Source organism: Solanum stenotomum, chromosome 1, assembly GCF_019186545.1.
Source record: "Solanum stenotomum isolate F172 chromosome 1, ASM1918654v1, whole genome shotgun sequence".
Classification (NCBI taxonomy): domain Eukaryota; kingdom Viridiplantae; phylum Streptophyta; class Magnoliopsida; order Solanales; family Solanaceae; genus Solanum; species Solanum stenotomum.
Window position 1 is genome coordinate 58086228 of NC_064282.1, and position 21590 is coordinate 58107817.

The 21590-nt window shown below is 33.6% G+C and overlaps 1 protein-coding gene across 1 annotated transcript; it reads left to right on the forward strand.

Moving 5' to 3' along the window:
• Positions 1-17458: 17458 nt before the first annotated feature.
• LOC125853806 (uncharacterized) lies at positions 17459-21344 on the forward strand. The gene is made up of 6 exons (XM_049533555.1): positions 17459-18065; positions 18718-18929; positions 19961-20249; positions 20338-20423; positions 20517-20611; positions 20722-21344. The coding sequence occupies exons 1-6, from the start codon at positions 17832-17834 to the stop codon at positions 20982-20984; spliced, it is 1179 nt and encodes a 392-aa protein (XP_049389512.1). The 5' UTR covers positions 17459-17831; the 3' UTR covers positions 20985-21344.
• Positions 21345-21590: the final 246 nt, after the last annotated feature.

Sequence of the window (21590 nt, forward strand, 5' to 3'; positions counted from 1 at the left end):
AGGCAGATGATGAGTGAAAAAAGGGACATATGTCCTTTATTAATTGGTAACTTTATAATTAGTTAATACACATAATTATTGTTATGAAAACTTATATATATTGAATTATTTTCATTTCTTTCTTTGTAAAATATTATTTTCTTCCTCACTTTAAACGTTTTTAATTATTTTTCTTTCATTAATTTCTTATCTTTTCACTTTTAATTATTTTAAAAAAATAATGTGTTTTTTTCATAAAAAAATAATTAAAAAGTGTCCTGTAATTTTAACGTTTTAATTTTTTGATGTTTTATTTGATTTTCTTCACTTATTTTGATATCCCTTCGAAATTAACTTATTTTAAATACAAGACATTTGGAATTAAGTATATAAAATCAATAGAAAAAACAATGAATGCAGGTAAGAAAAAAATAATATTACACATGTGGCAGACGTGTGTACAAACACAACCAACTTACCGGGTTGAAAGTGCCACATTAGTAAAAAAAGGTGCACAAACAAAAATAGAAAAATGAGTTTGGAAGGGAAGGGCGTAATAGAACCTTAGTTAAGTTAAGGTGTATCACTGAAATTTCAATCATATTTCAAGAGGTACTTATGCATTATCCCAATAATAAAGTCGAGTCTCAAGAGGTAACTCGGCTCCAAACATTACATTACTTTACTCTTATTTATATGCTAACAAAGGCCGGAACTAACACAACAATAGCAAATTGTACCAAAAGCAATCTAAATGGTACTATAAAATTGGTACTTTCTCCCCTCCACGGAAACATGTGGCAACACCATCGTTCTTCAGGGAAACACATGTCAACACAATTGTTAAGCACGTGTGCTGCAAAAGTGTACCAAAAATAGCTCCATTCCCCTTTGCTTCACAATTGCACTAAAATATCGCTAAAATTCGATCCCACTGAGTTTTCGTCGGAATCACCGGAGATGAAGTTGGAGCGACAAGTTCTCTGCTATTAGAATTGGTCCACTCGGTCTCTCCCTAAAGATAATCAGTGAAATATTGCAAAGGACTAGAAAGGATGTTCGAGTCATCATCCTAAACCATCTAATTCGTTTTCGTTTGATCGATCTAAGGTGGAAGTTAAATTCTGAATTTATGTGACAATAGTAACTTCGATTCTTTTTTTCTTAGAGATTGTTGATTTAGACATCTTTATCTATATGGATTTGAGTCTTTCTTTTCAATAATATAAAGTCTCCCTACAAACCTACCTATGCTGAATGTTGATGTAGCTAGTTAAGGTGTTTGATAATTTGCCTAAAGTAACTAAGCAAATCTATCTTTCTTTTTCTTTTTTACACATGATTTCTATACCTTGATTATCATTTACCAGTTCAAGAGGTGTATTATTTATTACTACCAAACAATAATAGTAAGTAATATGTTGTTACGATGGAGAGTTGCTTTTGAACAATTTTCATTTGCTATCACATTATTCTGATTTTCAATATACATATTGTTAAAAATCAAAATACTGTGAGCAAATAGAGTACTTTCACTTCGATCAGCAGTTTTTTGGGAAGCGAAAAAAGTGACGAGGGATTGCTTCACAGAAGTGAGAAGCAAAGCACACACTTTTTTAAGTAAAACGATATTTAATATAAAAATAAAAAATATTAAATAATCGAATAGAGGTAATATATTCTTAGATTAAAGTAAATAGATAGTCAATCATCCTCATAAGTCATAACATATAAAACAAAAACATAATTAAATCACAAAAGGATCAAACTCCTATTCTTCAACAAGATCCTCAAACTCTTCAAGTGCCATCACCAAGGGTTCTACTTGGTCATCATCTTCATCATCAGAGGACTCATCAACAAGGGGTTTCCACTCGAACTTGAACCTCTAGCTCCTCTTTCCTTGCCTCTTAAAGTACTCCCCATAAAATCATAAATATTCTCCTCAACACCACTTGCCATAGCAACATCACCATAAGTGAGACTAGGGGTGTACATGACTAGGTTGGTTCGGGTTTTTCAAATATCAAACCAAATCATTTGTGTAAAACTTTTAAATTTATAAACCAAACCAAACTAAAAAAATTTGGATTTTTTTCGAATTTTTCAACCTCGAGTTGGTTCGGGTTTTTCAAATATCAAAACCAAACCATTGTGTCGAATATTTAAATTTATAAATCAAACCAAACTAATAAACCTCATATTTTTTCAGATTTTTGGATTTTTTCAGTAAAGTTTACATACAAATATATAATTAACTTGTGCTCCAAATATTTTTTTAGTCCAACCAAAATACAATTATCTAAGGTGTTTCTTAAAAAAATAACACAAAAATATTCAATAAAAAATAATAATGAAATCATCATATAAAATAAATATTGCAAAGTTATAATGAAAATGATCATAATTTAAAAGTACTAAATCATGCTAAAATAAGTTTAATAAGTATTAGTTACACTACAAAATATTTAAGGAAAATTAAAATTAGATTATGTATTTTAATTGTCTAAACCAATGTAAAACTAAAGAACAAATATTCAATATTATTGTCATTCTTTGTGTTGAATTGATTTTCTTTTTGCATTAGTGTTAATTTGATTTTGATTTAAGTTTTATTATAATTATCAACATCTATGAACTATAATTTTTATTGGACCATTCCGAATTCTAAGTTTTAAACTTGAAATAATATATTAAAAGATAAAAACTATGAAATAGTATAAGAAATATTTTAAAATTTTATCAAAGTAAATATTTTTATGTATAAAATAAAATTTTAAAATTACATATATAATGTCAGGTCGATTTGGTCTCGGGTTGGTTTTTTTAGTTAAAATCAAACCAACCCAAATATAGTCGGGTTTTTTTCCCAATACCAAACCAAATCACTAGTTGGATATTTTTTCCGATTTGACTCAGTTTGCGGTTTGGTTCGATTTTCGGTTCGATTTTGTACACCCCTAAGTGAGACTTTCTCCTTCGTACACTTCTTCATCTTGGTGATTTTGGAGTGCTCCAATTAACCATTCATTTGCCCTATCAATACTATCCAACAAAATTAGATCAATGATATTATGAGCATTGTAACGACGCATCAATGTTCTATTATATTTGATGAACACTAGATCATTGAGGTGTTCCAACTCAAGTCTATTTCTCTTTTTACTATGAATCTGCACATAAGTCGTAGAAAGAAATTAATAGGAGGACTTAGGATACTTAAGATACCATTTAATTTAGTAATAATGTGATGTAGCTTCTCACATATTTATACACGCTCCAATTTCTCTCGAAACCGGATGCGCTACAAGTTAAACTTTGCATTATAATAGCAAACTATTGCAAGTTTGGGACATTATGACCATATTGCATCCACCATTCAATTGTAGAAGAGTTAATTTTAAAGTTAATGCGTAATAACTTAAAAGTTGAAGCTTTAAACACAATTGAAAGATGAAATTATCACCTTGTGACCTTAAGGCTCTAGCTCTAATGGTTGATTCAATTCCAAGTAGCCCATTAGCTTTCATGTACACATCAAGCTCCTCCCCTTTTTTGTCTTGCAAAATTTTATCTGTGATCATTCTCTCAACAGATTTATGATATCCCTGCCACACTTTTTTAGTTAAAGTATTCATGTCATTATTTTAATAATAGATCCCTGGGTTCAAAATGTGTCCCGCTGCATGCAAAGGTAGATGAAGTTGATTTGTTCACCTTGCATCAATGATTTCAAAAGCACTTTTATATTTCCTTGTATCATAATTGAATGCCTTTTCAATACTTTCTTTGACCCTGTCCATGGCTTCATAAATGTAACCCATTGGTGGTTTTTTCTCCTCATCCACCATACGAAGTACATAAACTAATGGACCACCAACTCTGAGTGTTTGAACAACGTCATTCCAAAAATATGGACTAATGATGTGTCTCTCAACTTTTTTCCCAAGAGTTTCCTTTGAATAGACACTCTCATTCCATTCAGTTAACATAAAAAGTTCTCAATTTTTTCTTTTGCTTATAAAAACTATACAAAGTAAAAAAAAAATTGTTGTGAATCTTGTCTTGGCAGGTTTTACCAAATTTCTTTGCTTTGTGTATCTCCTCATCATATTCAAAAACAGTGCCTTTTGATTGACATAAAATATATCTTAATAGCCTTACCAAAAACTGTTACAAAAATAGTAGTTAATAAGTAAAGAAAACTATGAAGTTTAGAATAGAAAATTAAATATCAAGACTCAAGTTCACCTGTAGAATACGAGGATTCTTTGAAAATGTCACCAAACATCAAGTTGATACAGTGAGCAACACAAAGAGTCCAGAAAATATACGGGAACACTCCCTTCAACATTTTACCCACTTTTTTGTTCTCACTTGCATTATCAGTCACGAATTGTACCACATTTTCCTTGCCTATCTTCATGATAATGTTATCAAACAAGTTTAACATATTATTATAATTTGTAGAAGAGTCACTAGCATCATAAGATTCAAGTAACACACTCCCTCTTGGAGAATTCACCAAAACATTAATGACCATTTTTCAATTCCTTGCTGTCCATTTGTCCATTATAATGGAACAGTCATACATTTTTCATTGAACCTTATGTTCTTCTACAATCTTGTTTGTCTTTTCCACCCCCTTTTTTAGAAAAGGAACTCTTACCTCATGATAGGTGAGGGGCTTCATTCCAGAGCCATTTTGACCGACTGCCTCAATGAATTCACCAAAACTCTCGGTGTAATTAACACAATTGAAAGGAAGCCTTGCATCGTACATCCACCTAGCAAAAATAGATACATCACGATCCCTCAAAATCCCTAGAAGATTCTAAATCAATAGGTCCACCTTTTCTCTTTTCATTTGATTTTTGTAAAAAATAGAGATTCATAGGACCCAAGACATTGCTATTGGTGGAAGACCCACTCCCACTACTTGAAGGCATCCTTTGATACTTTGAGGGAGGCCCCATTGACATATTCACATCATCTTCATTATCATCCATTTCATCATTATCAACAAGATTAACCATGGATGCTTCATGGTTCATTTGAGTTTTAAACTCATTTTTTTCAACAAATACTCTTTGATCTCTTCCTTCACACTATCCGGGACCTTCAGACATACTTTTACATCTCTATAGCCACCGATAAGATGCTTTTTGTGACGAAATATTTCGTCATTGTATTTCACATCACAAAAGATACATTTGACTTTTGTGTTACTACCCATAGGAGTTCCATACGCCCAAGACGGATCCCTTTTTTGTGACATTTTGAATAAGAAAATACAATTTTACTAGTTACTACAAGAAAAAAGAGAGTGTAACTTAGTAACAAAACAATAAATAAACTAAGTAAAAAAATACAAACGGTTAAGAGCAACAACTAGTATACGCCATACACATCACACTATATAGAAATTTAAAAAAAAAACAGAGCAACAATAGAATTGAAAAAAAACAGAGAAGCAATAGAAATTGAAAAACAAAGCAGCAATAGAAATTGAAAAAAATGGAGCAACAATAAAAATATAGAAAAAAACATAGCAACAACTAGAAATAGAAAAAAAAATAGTCACAGCTACAATAACCAAAGAGAAGAAGAGAACTTACAGTAGCCACTGCCTTGCAGCCTCGCAGCAGTCCAAACTCAAAAAAAAAGAAATTGAAGTCGTGAAAGGAGGTATTGTGAAGTCGCCAAAATATATTTCAAAAAAAAAAAAAACTTACAATTTTAAAAAAAAAAATCCTAATTAGCGCCTTTTAAAGTTAAGCGCGCCTTTTCTTTTCTTGCGCTTCTCGCTTCTCGCTTTAATTGTAGAATCGATTGCTTTTTGAATGTCGCCTCGCTTCAGGGAAGAAAAGTGCAGGGGTTGCGCTTCGCCTCGCCTTGCGCTTTTTCTCGCTTTTGATAACATTGCAGTTCGATGGTGCCTTTTTATTTTCAAATAATCAGAATATCAAACATTCAATATACGTAAAATATCAAGAATAAGTGGCACATGTATTCATCCAATTGATAATGAATATCTCATCAGTGAAAATGAGTAATGCTACAATCTTTGAAGCCTAGAAATATAAAGACACAAGTATAAAAACATGCAAATAACTAATAAATAGTAGATCTGTTAGGCTCCATGCATGTAATTAGTCTTTACTATTTCTCTTTGTTAGTAAATTTTTGAGGTTTCAAAACATATCATTAATGCTGAGGAATATAACATAATTAATTTTAAAAATTAAATCATGAAAATAAATAACCTTTTAACTACAAAGTCAATCACACTATAATATGAAATTTAAAACCGATAAGATAATCTCATTGCATATCAAAGAGAAAGCTGTAATTTTGGTAACAATGACTTTTGGTTAAGGACTACTTCCACCATTTAACAATTCATGATTTTCTGGTATTATCACTTCACTAATGTGAAAGATGTGATCTTGGCTACATTAAGTTAGATGACTTATTGTTGACAGTGGTAATTTGAGATAAATGATATGTAGTGTTTTGTAAGATTTGTGGATGGTATTTTACTGACTAGCTAGATGTATTATAGTTTGGGATTTGCATAGTTTTAGAAGGCATAAGTAATTGTTGAACTATTAAATTTGTGTAAATTATAACTAAGGTTGAAGTACATTAAACACCTACTCATGGATAAATGTTCGAAAATTGGCTTTTCCCTTCTTATTCTTCTCACTTGTCTCTTTTTTTTAATTTGTCAAGTTCACGTTTTTTGTAGTAACAATCTGTTAGGTATTCTATTTCCAGCTCTTTTATTGTGCATTTTCTGCTTTTTGAGTAGTTTATTGTAAAAATTTACACTTTTATGCTCCTAATTTCTTCTTAGCAAGGTAGGATGCTCTTATACACAAAAGTCCTTTCTTATGCACTTATTTATTAGCCGAATTATATGCCGAGAAGAATGTTCTAACAATTGAAGTTTAAATGAACGTGTTTGTTAGTGAAAATCGTAAGTTATTAGATTGAGGCATTGTAGTGAGCATGCTAGCAAGTCAATATTCCTCTCTCTGTTGTTTAACTTACAAAGCGTAAATACTTACATCATCCAGTAAGCGGGGGCCCATTTCAGACCAATCTGGGTTAAGCTTCTGCTACTGATAATAACGATCCACATAAAAGGGCTGCATAAGTAAAAAATAATTAAAAACTATGTTATTGTCATTATTCATTTGACGTTTGAGAGAACTCACACTATTTATAGTGTCATAATGTCTTTGTCGAGTTTCTATGTTGGTACCCCATCACACAAAAAAGAAAGTAAAAACTTTTGCTATTACGTACATCTTCAGTTATAATTTCTACTCTTTGTTGCACGTTCTGATTTTATTTCTTAGCTTAGATGGTTTGACACACTTAACTTTTAATCGAGAAAGACGGGAGTGAAAATGGGCTTATTGCCCCAGCCCCCATGTCTTGCCTATTTCGTCTGAACCTTTGATATGTGAATTATATCAGGTCTATTTTAACTTTTATTTAAATTCAAATCTCTTTGAAAGAGGGAATCTGCCTACTCACATGATTAGTTAATTCAATTCTTATTTGCATTCTTCAGATATCCTGTCAAGCAGATTTAGAAATTTTATAATGGCTTCACTTGAAGTTGTTTTCTGATACACATCTTCAAACTGATAAATTAAAGTGATAACTTTTCCTGTACTAGCCATCACATTTATAGTCGGTGATTTTAAAATTAATTTATGTTTGGACTACAATCTTACATACACATAACTATAAACTTTTTGACATCATTGTTATGAACTTCTACTTTTGTTAAGCCCATAACACGTTACAATCCGCACATAATAATACAAAATAACTTTTCCTTCATAAAATATAGGCAAAAGGGTTTGTGGACCCTTATACTTAACTCAGATTGTAAACTGAACCTTTCTACTTCACAAAGTTTCAACTGGACACTTCAACTCAAACAAAATAAAAATTTTAAGCCCCTTTGACCATTGACTAGCCTTAGGTGGCATTAATTTAGTTGAGTTGGAAAAATGTGTGTTACACACGTGAAATATGAGTGTGAATTGATTTAAAAAGTTTTAAAAATTAAATAAAAAAAAGAAAAAGAAAAAGAAAATCCCGTTCTTCTTCAAACCCACCCACCCACCTTTTTGGAAAATAGTAGATCTCTCACCTGCTGTATCCCTATCCTCTCTATTATGGATTATTTTTTCTTGCAATCTTACTTTCCCTCACATTTCAAATGAAAACTACACGTTCATCAAAAATTCAAAACAAAAATAATTGGAAACGAAAGAAAAAAATCTTGTCCAAATTGAAAGCTCAAATCGAAATTGAAGAAGGATTTTTGCTGCTACTACTTGCTTCTTTTATCTCTTTAGAAGCAAAACTTCTAAAACAACAAAAAATAATTTTTTATCTCTTTTAAATTGTAGATACAACTTTGAAATTTTCATATTTCTTCATCTTTCTTTTTTCAAGTTTGGATTTTTCTTTCAATTTCAAGCTTTTTGGTGTCAAGTTTAGTATTACAAGTAGTAGGATTTGAGTGCTTTCTTCTATTGATGTTAATATTAGTGTTGATCAAATTGTAAGCTCAAATGGGGCTGTCAAATGTCAATGGATTTTCTTTTGGGTTAGGGTTCTTGAGAACAAAGTGAAAAACATTTTTTCTAAAGTAATTATTTGTTTAATAAAATAAAAATATAAAAATAGCATTGTGACCATTAAATTAATGAGATGGATATTATGTGACTTTTTTTTTGACGTGGATATGATGTGTCATCCATGTCAGATCGAGTGAGGAACACCGGCTGACATAAGGGTTTAAAATTTCTATTTTGTTTGTGTTATTTTGTTTTGGATATGTAAAATGGCTATATAACCTATGAAAGTGTTCTCCAATATAATCATTATTATTAAGTACTTATTCAACAAATTGCTGCATCAATAGAGCTAAAAATGATTATAGTTGGCTTATCTTCAAGCATCCACTGCTATAAAATGTAAAATGTTGGGCCTGTGCTAAGCACGGATCATGCACCTCTAATATAACATAAACTATCATTTCATGGATTTACATTGAAGTAGATTATAGTCTAAAAGGACTACTTTATTGATGAATAAAGATAGATTTACATGATCAGCAAATGTGAGCCTAGCTAGGTAGATAATTTAACAATATTTAATTCAAATGAGAGTGATGTTTGTGGTAATCATGATTCCCCCTATAGAAATACTCTCAACTATGAACTCAAGTCACGAACAATGAGTTCATCTCCCCAATTGACTATAAGACGTTCAACAACAAAATTTATAGTCAATGGCCAAGTAAAACAGAAAATCAAACTACGTATGTAATAATTCTAAAGTAATATAAGTTGCAATTGCTGGATCAAAATACTTAAAATATTTGAAAAAATTATGATTAAATAAAAAGTATCTTTTGACCATCGAGGTAGTAACTAAGACAAAAATTTTATTTGTGAGATTACTCAAGCATCCAATGTTATTCTTTTCTTAAAATTAATTTATTCAATAGGTCTATTAAAAAATTGTAACATTTGAGTACTAATTTGGTTGTTTTCAAAAATAAAATTAGCTAGACATATAGATGACATATTCTATGTAGCATGGATCATTTATTTTCAAAATATGTCAACGAAAGAAGTACCACATACATTAATGCATAAGCTCTTCCAGACTATATATAATAGTAACAGATCATAAGTGGACATAAAAGATTACAATTTCTCTTCTAACTATCATGCAGAAATTACATTTATTTGATGTCCTCTAGTATGAATATGATGAGAATTCAAAAGAAGAAGGATGCTAGCCAATCAAAAAAAAATGTTTGATCTTATAAAAATTATTACTCCAACGTCCAAATATCAAAAACATGATCAGAATATAAGCAGAATGATGAGCAACATATATTTGTATACAAATTCATTAGTTAAAGAATGTGACAAAAAGATAATTATCTATATTTTGTAATAGAAGTGTTTGTAATACACACACGCACAAACACACACACACATATATATGCTAGGATTGATTTGTTGGTATCAAACTACAAAGAGAACCTTCTTTTGTTATTTTTTAATTACCAAATTTTTATATAATTTCTTCCTACTTTTGATCAATGTCGAAAGTAAATCCTTCACTCCAGCCACAACAATTAAGACTATCAATTTCACAATCACTGCCACGACAAGATTCAGCAAATGCTCCTGATCAAGTTCCCTTCGAAGATATTCTTTGAGGTCACAAATTAAGGATTTATCCATATGAGATGTTCATATCTGTAGTTGTTATATTCTAGGTATTTTGATGATCCTCACAAATACAGGGACCTGGTCCCCAATAGAGCTCTCTCTATCATCTCCATCAGATGCATAATGGGGAACGAACTGTGGTTGTTACTGGTGCACTAACAAAGGGGGAATTTGTTATGTATTTGAATGAATGTTTGTTCCCTCACGTGAGGAGTTATGCAGGTTGTTTGTCATCATCAAAAAGGGGGAAAATGATAAGTGCTAATGCTCCTAGATGTTTTGATGATCTCCTCACAAGTGCAGGGACCTGGTCCTCTGCAGAGTANTATTCTAGGTGTTTTGATGATCCTCACAAATACATGGGACCTGGTCCCCAATAGAGCTCTCTCTATCATCTCCATCAGATGCATAATGGGGAACGAACTGTGGTTGTTACTGGTGCACTAACAAAGGGGGAATTTGTTATGTATTTGAATGAATGTTTGTTCCCTCACGTGAGGAGTTATGCAGGTTGTTTGTCATCATTAAAAAGTGGGAAAATGATAAGTGCTAATGCTCCTAGATGTTTTGATGATCTCCTCACAAGTGCAGGGACCTGGTCCTCTACAGAGTATGAATACTCGTCCAGCTGTCAAAGTGCTGTACAGCTGTAAAAGCTGCTTGCATCAGAAAAGCTGATACGTCAGAAAAGCTACTACGGCAGGTGCACAACTTTTCTAACATCAGGCCTTCAGCCAATGAGATTGTCTTAAGGAGTTTGTGTTCACTTTCAATATATTATCTCTTCCCAAAAACACAAACTCAAGATTTGGCAAATAAAATTTGGATTTTCTCTCAAAATTCATAAGCTTGAAAAGAAGGCCATCTTCAAGAAAGAACATTGCTCAACTCAACAAAGGGATTTGATAGAGTGAAGAAGAGTCGTTGTTGTACTTAGAGCTTTGTGTCTCATGTGCTTACATTGTAAATCTGATCCTAATCTATAAAGGATTCAGATCTTGTTTCGGTTTTTAAAAGTCTAAGTCATCTAGAGTTAAGTGATTTAGTGGGCAACATTGTTGTTGCTTAGTCAAAATCTAAATCGTCCAGAGGGTGGTGGTTTAGTGGGCGGTGTGGTATCCGCTTAGAAAATCTATATTAATTGGTGAGGGTTAGTATAGTGGGCAGTGTTGTATCTGCTCTGGCTCAGCTAAGTGATAGAAGATATTGCTTAGTGTGGAGATTAGCAGGCTAATCTCATTTTGTAAACTGACTTTTACTTTTGCTTAGAGAAGATTAGTGGAAGCAGTTTGAAAAGTCCTATTGAGACAGGTCGTGGTTTTACTCCCTTGAGCAAGGAGGTTTCCACGTAAAGTTGATTGTTCACCCTTTACTTTTAGCACTTATTCTACTGTCTGTTATCGTAACTGTGCTGAGGACCTGGTCCCATCGAAAAAGTGGACGCATACTTTTAGTTACTAGTTTTGCTGAGTCAAGGGACTTGGTCCTTGACTGATAAGTGGACGCATACATTCCAACAGTAGTCGTGTGGCAAACTCTCCCTTTCTAATCCTCCCATATAATACAAAGTTCTGCCATACAGTTGTGCGGACTCTTCACTTTTAATGCATGGATGTTTCAAAAATACACTACTTTGGGGCAAATCTAGCATGCACCCGTTGACATTTTTGAAGAGCCCGAGCAACATAGCTTGTCGTTGACAAAAAGAGGAGGAGTAAAATGTTCCTACAGACAACAAACGATATTGCATTTATATCAAACTAGGCAGATACATAGGACATAATGCTTGTCGGGTTTGGAGTTGATAAGATTGTTATTGTATATGACTCTACTGATAATTCTACTTCCATGTTTGGTTCAGTCTGTAGTTTGTGGAGTCTTCCGCAGTTGGAGACTTCTGAGAACGCTCAAATTATACGTCATACAACTCAATGAGTAGGCGATTGTTAGTAATATAATAATCCAACGTATGAGGTCGGGGTCGAATCTAAGGGTGTGCGAAAACCAAATCGAAAAATATTATTGGGTCATTGCTGTTGGGTTAACGAATTTTTAATGGTTTTATAAAAAACATTATTGGGTTATCGGTTTTTAGTATTGGGTTATTGGGTAAACCGATAACCCATTAAGACGATAGTAAGTTAGTACTATACCCTTCATAAATATTAAATATTAATAATTTAACATAACTAGACACTATATCAATACTATACACTATGGTCTACACACTTCACACGTCATAATACTTCTACTTCACATAAGAAATTCCATATTATGTTTTGTTTGTAACATGTTATTGTAGCCTTCGTACTACATCTACTCTTATTCATGCAATTTCTGATTATATTTCTTGTTTCACTATATCAAAGCATTTACAACTGATTTGTTTGTCTCACTATATCGTGCCAAATAGTTAGAGAAGTGAGAAATCAGATTTTTACTTTCTGAGTATTTTTTTATTGGGTAAATCGAAACCGAACCGTTAATGACCAAAAATCAATAAATCGAAAACCGATAAAGAATATCTTATTGGTTTGTTATTGGTTTAGTGTATTTAAAAATCGAAAACCGATAAACCGAACCGATAATACATAAAACTAAACCGAACCGACCGATGCACACCCCTAGTCGAATCCCACAAAAAATAATGTGCTGGTAATTGAAAAAATAAAGAATTACAAGGTATTAGTTTGAATTCAAATGAACAATACACCATTATAATATCAAGAGTTTGGTAACAATCAACAATAGGAGGGAAATGAAACAAGGGTAAAGGCCTTTTCAACCAAGGGATCAAAGGGAATGAGAAGCTCATTTACATTCAAACTATTCATTGCAACTTAATATCATGCAAACTCATTAATTATGGAATGAGAAGCTCATTTACATTCAAACTATTCATTGCAACTTAATATCATGCAAACTCATTAATTATGGGTAAAATTATATATACATTGGAACCCAAATGATTTACCTACTTCTTCCGAACATAAGCATAGATTTCTCACCTAGCTCTTTCAAACCTAGTTAAGTAGCTATCATAATTAGTCCAATTCTATGCATCGCAACAATCCGCTATCTTCTAGCTAGAATCTAAATGGTGGTTACACCTCAAATTAAGTACCTATCAAAAATTCTCAACCTCAATTGACTCTTCCAAGCTCAATCAAAGTAAATGGGAAAGTCCAAGGAGCGATCAAATTCATTAGGAAAATAATTTAAACATGAAATTGATTAGATAATCAGATACATATCTCATAAATGAGAATTGAGAAGCATTCAATCAATTACAAAATCAAAAAAATAAAATCATCAACCCAACAATTGTCTATTTCTAGCACAAAACACAAATTCTCTATTAATCAATTATACCCATAACTCAGGCAATACAAAGCAAGGAAGTGAAGAAAGAGTGAAAATTGCTACAATGGAGTTTACAATCTTTGAACCCAAAGGAGAGTTGTGAGGAAAGTTGCTATCCAAGCTTAAAATCCTAAGCTAAGAACCCTAGAAATTTGGATACAATCAATAATCCCTCTCAAAATGTTTTCTCATGTGTGTATAGAGTTTTAGGGATCAAAATAGTCGACTTCCGAAACTGTCAGTCTGCTCTGTATGCATTCAAAATAACTCTCCACGTTTGTAGAGAGTGGCCCACATTCGCAGGACTACATTGATTGGAATGATGCCTTCGCGTGCCAATGGGGAACGTTTGTGGTCATATTTTGACTTCATCACCGCATTCTGTAACACTTGGAAGTGTAAAAAGTTGATTGAAAGTTGGAATGAGAAAATTTAGTTGAAAATTTGTGAAAAATGGACTTGTAAGGATGAGTTCAAGGAAGGTGAAAGGGTCCACGATCAGTGAATCTAACCTTGAGCCCGAATCTTGTGAAAAATATTCTAAGACAATGATCTACAGATGGGTTTAAGGAAGGTGAAAGGGTCCACAATCAGTGAATCCATCCTTAAACATGAGCCTTGTGAAAAATATTCTAAGCCAAAGGACTAAGGAAGGGTTCAAAGAAGGTGGAATGGTCCACAACTAGTGAACCCATCCTTGAACTTGAGCGTTGTGAAAAATATTTTAAGGCAATGGTCTAAGAAAGGGTTCAAGGATGGTGGTAGGGTCCACAGTTAGTGAACCCATTACTAAACCCGAGCCTTGTGAAAATTATTCTAAGAAAATGATTCACGGACTGGCTCAAGGTAGTAGAAGGGTCCATGGACGGTAGACCCGTCTGTGGAAATTGACTTAGTAAATCCCAGACGCCCCTCTGGTTCATGATAGCCTTCACGGAATGTGAAGCGATTAGTGGTCCATGAAAGGCTTTCGTAGAGGGTGTTTCGACAATTTTTAAGTCAGGGCTATTAGGATCTTTTTCTAGGCATTTAATACCTAAACTATGTAATTTTGACCCTAATTCTAATCCCTATATAAGATTTCTAAGTGCTAAAATTACCCATTCTAAATTCATTCTCCTAATTTTCAAATCCCAACAAAATTCATCCTCCCTAACTCTCTCTCAAGCTATGGAAGAAGAAGCTAGGGTTTAAATTCAAAGTCTTAAATTCACCATTTCTTTTGACCTTTAGTTATCAAGGTATGTGGGATTTCACCATTGGATCTTATTCATCCAATTGGTCCCAAAGAATTTTTAAGTTTCCAATTCAATTTCCCCTAAATTGCTTAGGGTTTCATGTGATCTTCATGGGTTTTAATTGTTCAATTTCAATCTTTCTATGCATGTCTTGATTAAACTATATGATTTCCTATTGATTCCTACAAGACGCATGCATTATTCATGATTTTGACTATGAATTTAGGAAGATATGAGTTTATGAAGAATGCTATGAATTTGTGAATGATGATTTATGAAAAGATGTTTTATGATCTAAAGGTTACTTTCAAGATAAGCGTCAATGAAATGGTGAAATAATTTCTCACATTGAAAAATCATGAATGGTGAAAGGTCCTCTCACACATGGTTTAAGGAGCTACTCTATAATGATTTAAGTGTGGATTACTAACTAAATTGTGTTTTTCTATGTATGATGATTATGTTTATAAAATTGACTATTTCGTTGGGATTTAACTTAGCATCGAGAGAACTTTGAGGTGGAGGCTCAAATATGGTAGTCTATAGTAGCAACCTCTAGTTCCAAACTATGTGCCCCTGTAGGATTGCATTAAATGGCCTAACTAGTGGATCCACATATAGCATATCACATGGTTCAGAGTTCTACCTTGGCAAGTAGGCTCTCCTTTCTCGATGTGGAAGTTACATCGAATTCCATGTATAGCTCGCATGGTCTATTGTCAGTTAAAGGTAATATCCAACAAAATGAACTAAGTTACTTTCTTATGTTTTATGAAGCTTTTCTTATGTTTTAAGATGTATTGACCATGTCCATGATTATGATCATTCTTTAAAAGACTTGTACTATGTTTAGCTTGGCCATACATATCATGTTCTCTATTATGTCCCTTTACGATCATGTTTCATGTTTTATTTCATTTCCCTCATACTTAGTACATTTCATGTACTAATGCATACACGTGCCTACATTGTTTCACAAATGTAAGGCTTAACGACTCCTCTCCCTCAGTTCGTGGCTAGTACATCATTAGAGACTTTTGAAGATTTGGTGGGTCCTCATACTTTGAGGACAATGTCACGTTTATTGCTTTCTTATGTCTTTACTTTCAGATGTTGTATGTGGTGTGTATGGGTTATGTCCTGACCACTCCTTTTGATGTAATAGATGGCTTGTCAAGACTATGTTAGACATCTGTTTTGAAATGTTAAACTCATTTTTTATATAAAATTTTGTCTATTACTATGTATATATGTATGTCAAGTGGCTTGTGTAGGGCCTCTCGGGGTCTTATACGACATGTCACGTGTAGGGTGTACTTTGGGTTGTGACACGTTCGCGGGTGATTTGTGCCTTTTTGCATTTCTTTGTTGACCCAGACTCCACATTCACATGCCAGCTAACTGCGTTTGCGGAGAACAATTTCTCTGCCAGATTTGACTTTTTTCAGTTTTGGTTTTCTTTTTGCTTCAATTTCACTTGGTTTCTTCAATTACCTTCTAAATCAACTCTTCACTCCATTTTCCTATAAACATGAAGAAAACCACATCAAATGCACCCATTCTCTCCTAAACAAGTCAAAAACATATGCTTAAAGATAATATAAGTTGATAAAAATACCCACTTATCAACTTCATGAATATAGTTAGGTCTAAGATTTTATGTGAGGGTCGTTATTGGTAGTTGGGTGTCATGTCTCAGCACATTTATTTCTTTCATTCTAGACAACATAGGCTTATTTCATACAGAAGTATGCATTACATGGATTTCATTTATCATTTTGTCTAGTTTGGTGTCGAACCATTTATTTATATGCTTATGTTTCAGCTTTCGCTTCAGTTTCTTATGATATGTTATGCCAAGGGTTAGCTTGGGGCAATTTGTGGTTTTAAAGTATCGTGTCTTGACTTAGATGTTGACTCGGATCATGACAATTATCAATTTTTAGACATGATAAATCACTAAAGAACCATTAAAATATCAATTATCAGTTTATCAATTATTGATCATTATCGATTTAATCGTTAGGATTTCACACACAAAAAATAAATTATTGATAATCACTTAAAAACAAAGTGACAAACCAAATGAACCATACACATGAATTAATACTTGCTCAAAAGCGAACACTAATAACAACTTGTAGAATAACCAAGAGTTTGAGATAGTTAAATGTGAAAGTATGAAACTAAACCCTAAGTCAAAAACTTTATATATTGAATGATATACATAAAGTTTATTAATTTACTATTCGATTATCGGTTAACCCGTTAAGAAAAAAATCTCAAATTATTAAAAACCGATAACCCAATATAAAAATAAATCAAAACACTTATCAAAACCGTTAAATCAATAACCCATTACTGATAAATCCATAAACTATTATCGATTTGAATTATTGGTCAGAGTTCAATTTTGAGAAGCTCTAACTCCCACTATTCACTTTTACGTATTCACAATGAATTTTGAACACCACTTAAAAAATAATAAATGATATATATATATATATATATTCTATCACGTTACTCATATTAATTGATATATATTTTCGAAGGACTTACTATTATTAGTGATAATTTGTGTAAATTTTTGTTTATTCTTGAATTGTGTAGAACATGGTCCATGGAACTAAAGGTGGACCTTCATTTTCAACCCTTTTTTCAGCCTCGACTCTTCGCGTCTCCTTCTCCCCTCCACCATTAACAAACCCAGCAACCCAACCCCTCTTTTTATCTTCAAACTTCAAAAACCCTAAAACTTCATCACTCTAAATCTCCCTTAAACCCTTTAACCAAAAAGCCCTAAACTTTACCCCAATTTTTCTAATTCCAACAATCATACACACTACACTACTTCATTATACCAAAGACTCAAAACGTTCTTGCTGCTATACAAACTTCTTTTGACTTTTAGGATCTTTGTGGATCCATTTTCTTTTTTGGGTCTTTGGAAAATCTTGCCCCCTCAAAAATGGCTGCAAATCGGAGAAAGGTTGGAGATGATCGGTTTTATAGCCCACCGGCGATGAGGAAGCAGCAAAAAATGCAAGCCAAGTCAAGAATTGAAGCGGAGAGTCGAGCTGAGTCTGATGACGGAGCTTCGTCAACGGCGTCGTTTTCATCGATTCGAATTGAGAATTTGACTAATTTCGATCGGTTCTTGGAGCATACCACTCCTAGGGTCCCCGCTCAAGTTTTGCCCAAGGTATCACTATTTGTTATTTAATCTTACAGTCTTATCCTATTGGGCATTAAGTTATAGATGTTTGGGGAAACTATGCCTTGATGTTAAAGTTGCTGCATTTTAGGTTTTCAGTGTGTTTGTATTATGACAATGTCAATGAGAAGAACTGTAAACGGTAATCTGTTTCTCATATACTTGGGGGCTGGGGCAATGTTGTAACCCTGAACCCTGCTTCCACGGGCTAGAGTCTAGACAATATTTTCAGAAACTGGACCTAGTTTCATGTGGTTATGACTTATGCATATACCTGTTTTTAGATACTTGGTCGTATCGTGTGTGTAAACCATTATAATGGATCAGGTGTTGGAGTGCAGTGGTTTGCTACTCGCTTCTGCCATTTGTATGGATAACCTGGTTGTATAATGTGTTTATGAAAAGCCAGATTTCTGCTAATTTTATGCTCAGTTCTTCCTTAATCATACAAGTGAACAATGGCTCAGCAATTGTCTCCTTGGCATGGTTATTTGAATGCCTTCTTGTAATTAAGATCTAATCTCCTCATTTGTTCAGTGGCTTATTCATATTGCAACAAAGCAGAAGTTTGTGGATAATCAGTTTGAATCCTTTGATCTCCTGATACTCAAGTTAATCCAGTGCATTTGCATATATGCAGACAATCATGAGAGGGATGAGGAATCTTGACAATGATTCCTATCCATACTTCATCTTGGGTGACCTTTGGGAGTCTTTTGGGGAATGGAGTGCATATGGAGCAGGAGTTCCTCTGGTTTTAAATCAGAGTGATTGTGTTGTCCAGTATTATGTGCCATATTTGTCTGGGATTCAACTTTATACAGACCCTTCGAGACCCTCCATCAAGCAAAGGTAAGCTGTTATGTGCACTTTCTGCCTATTTGCAGATGATAAAACTAGTAATTTTTCATGCATATTGGTCTTTGAACGAATTCATGTGTGGCTGTTTGTGTGACACTCAAATAATTGTTGAAGAGTTTCCAGAATATTGTGTCTGATTTGTTATTATTGTTTAAAGTAAAAATGCATTCTCCATTATGTAATAAATGTAAACCACCTTATCAGAACTTATGTGATAAATGTTACCAGTTCTGGCTGAATCACAATTGTCCTTGTAAATTTCACTTCAGTTGTGAGGATATGATGATTTTAGTCTAGATTCTGGTTAGGTTGGGGTTTGTTTATGTTAAATTTTATTTTATTTTATTTTCTAAGCTTGAATGTAATTCATTCTGTAGAAGTCCAAGGTTAATGAGAAGTAGATATCTGTACCTCATGGGCCTGCCCCTGCCACTCAATCAAATTTGAATGTGCCCCTTCTTCCATGTGTTATATTGTAGGATATAGGTTTTCTATGGTTGGTCATGGAAGCCATATTCTTAATTATAAATTTTGTTATTGAAGTGCCTCAGGTTTTTCATAAATGAACTCTGAGCTCATGTATTGCAGAAAGAGTGACCTTAAAAAATGTTGGAGTGAACATATTCAACAGGGTTATTAAGTCTTCTCTTATTGATATGGCCTTGCACAGGCACAAGGTGTGGCATCAAATGTGCATGTATTGTCCTTAAAGTTGAATTCTGTTTTTGATTAGTTTCTTGGCCTTTACTCCTTTGAAGTTCTTATTTTACTCCTTGCTAGAAGACGGAGGTAACAAAATGCCTCAATGCTATTAATGTTTTAATTGTGCTGCTCATCTCACCTACCAAGTGAAAACTAGGTTGAAGTAAGAGCTATCTTCTTTAATAATTGAACTATACAGACTGATCTGTTCTCTTAATAGCGAGTTCATTTCAATTGATTGGTGCCTTTGCTTGTGAATAATTGGTATGTTTTAGCTGCATTTTCTTTCAAATAACAATCTTGGGCTTAAATTTTTCCAGGAGACCAGGTGAAGAAAGTGATGCTGATTCTCTCAAGGAGACAACAAGTAGTGATGACAGTAGTGAATACGGAGCTGGAGCTTCAAGGGTAGCCAATAAAGTTCATGGAAGTTGGAATCAGCAGAATATAGTTGCATCAACTATTGATGGAATCAAGCATCTCTCCCTAAAAAAGGATCCTTTGTTAGAATCTTCAGGAGATGAGAATGAGATGGGGAGTCCTGGTCTCCTTGTATTTGAATATTTTGAGCGAAATCAACCATATGGTCGTGAACCTTTAGCTGATAAGGCAAGTCTTTTATTTCCAAACAGAAGTTCGTCTGTCTTCCATTTATTTGTGTCATAGCATTTACATTCTTTTGCCCTTACAACTGCAGATTTCAGGCCTTGCATCTAAATTTCCAGAACTGAAGACGTATAAGAGCTGTGATCTGACTGCTGCAAGTTGGATTTCTGTTGCTTGGTACGATTTTCTCCTTTCAGCTTTGACTGAACAAATATTCTCATGTAAACTCACGTGTTGATACTAAATTGTTTTTTCCTTTCCATTATGAAGGTATCCCATTTATAGGATACCAACAGGACCAACATTGCAAAATCTTGATGCTTGCTTTCTGACATACCATTCCCTCTCAACACCTTCTGGTGGTGGTATGTCTTTCATCCTATTTCTTCTCTATTTCTGATCAATTCAATGTCAAAACATGCCAGTTGATTGTTCTTGAAATTGCTGACTATGTATTTTGCTTACACTTTTGCAGTTCCTAGGACTGACTGGCCTCAACAGCATGGAACTACTACTAGTAAAGGCATCGTTGATGCTGGTATGTCTGCCAAGCTACCTCTCCCAATCTTTGGGCTGGCCTCTTACAAATTCCAACTATCATTTTGGTTCCCTGATGGAGTTAATGAATGTCAGAAGGCCAACTCTCTGTTACGAGCTGCTGGCAATTGGCTCCGGCTTTTGCAAGTTAATCACCCTGACTATAGTTTTTTTGAATCGCATAATTCGTATCGAAGGTGAAGCTTGTCTTATTTTCTTTTAAGCATAACATCCCGAGATGCTCGTCCGGCTGTACAAGCTTGTCACTGGGTATAGCAAAACTAGACTTGAAAGTAGCCTTCTGTTTACACAATACAAGCTTTTGTACTTTTATTAGTTACCGTTAGATGCATGAGTGGTAAGGTACCCGGTAGGGCCAAGAGTGACTACGAAGGTTATCATCTTCACTGTTTCCTGTAGCACCTTGTATACATTGGAGCTTCCTGAATCGACAGTGAGTTCCTGGATATGGTGTTCTGATGACAGTCGCTTTGTCAAGCTTGCTCTATTTCGACTTACACTCAAGTTAATGTTGATTGAAAAATAGGTTGATTTTCTGTATTTTGTGTATAAATGAATGGTCTGTAATACCCTCTAATATAATATCACCTTACAGTATATGACTTTGTATATTGCTATGTTTTCAGAGTCGGGCTGAGCTTACTACTATACTCCGACTAATAGGATGACTTTTAATTAAAAAAAACACACTAGATCGACCTTTCTCAGCGTATCAACTATCAACTATGCATATTCTTGCTTTGGTATATTACTATTTCCTATATAGCTAAAAAGTGCAATCAGTTT

Excerpts from the sequence above, each read along its gene's own strand:
- LOC125853806 (XM_049533555.1), top strand. The coding sequence starts at position 17,832 with ATGGCTGCAAATCGGAGAAAGGTTGGAGATGATCGGTTTTATAGCCCA. Across the intron at positions 20,250-20,337 it reads GTGAACCTTTAGCTGATAAG|ATTTCAGGCCTTGCATCTAA; the intron begins GCAAGTCTTTTA and ends TTACAACTGCAG. Across the intron at positions 20,612-20,721 it reads CTCAACACCTTCTGGTGGTG|TTCCTAGGACTGACTGGCCT; the intron begins GTATGTCTTTCA and ends ACACTTTTGCAG.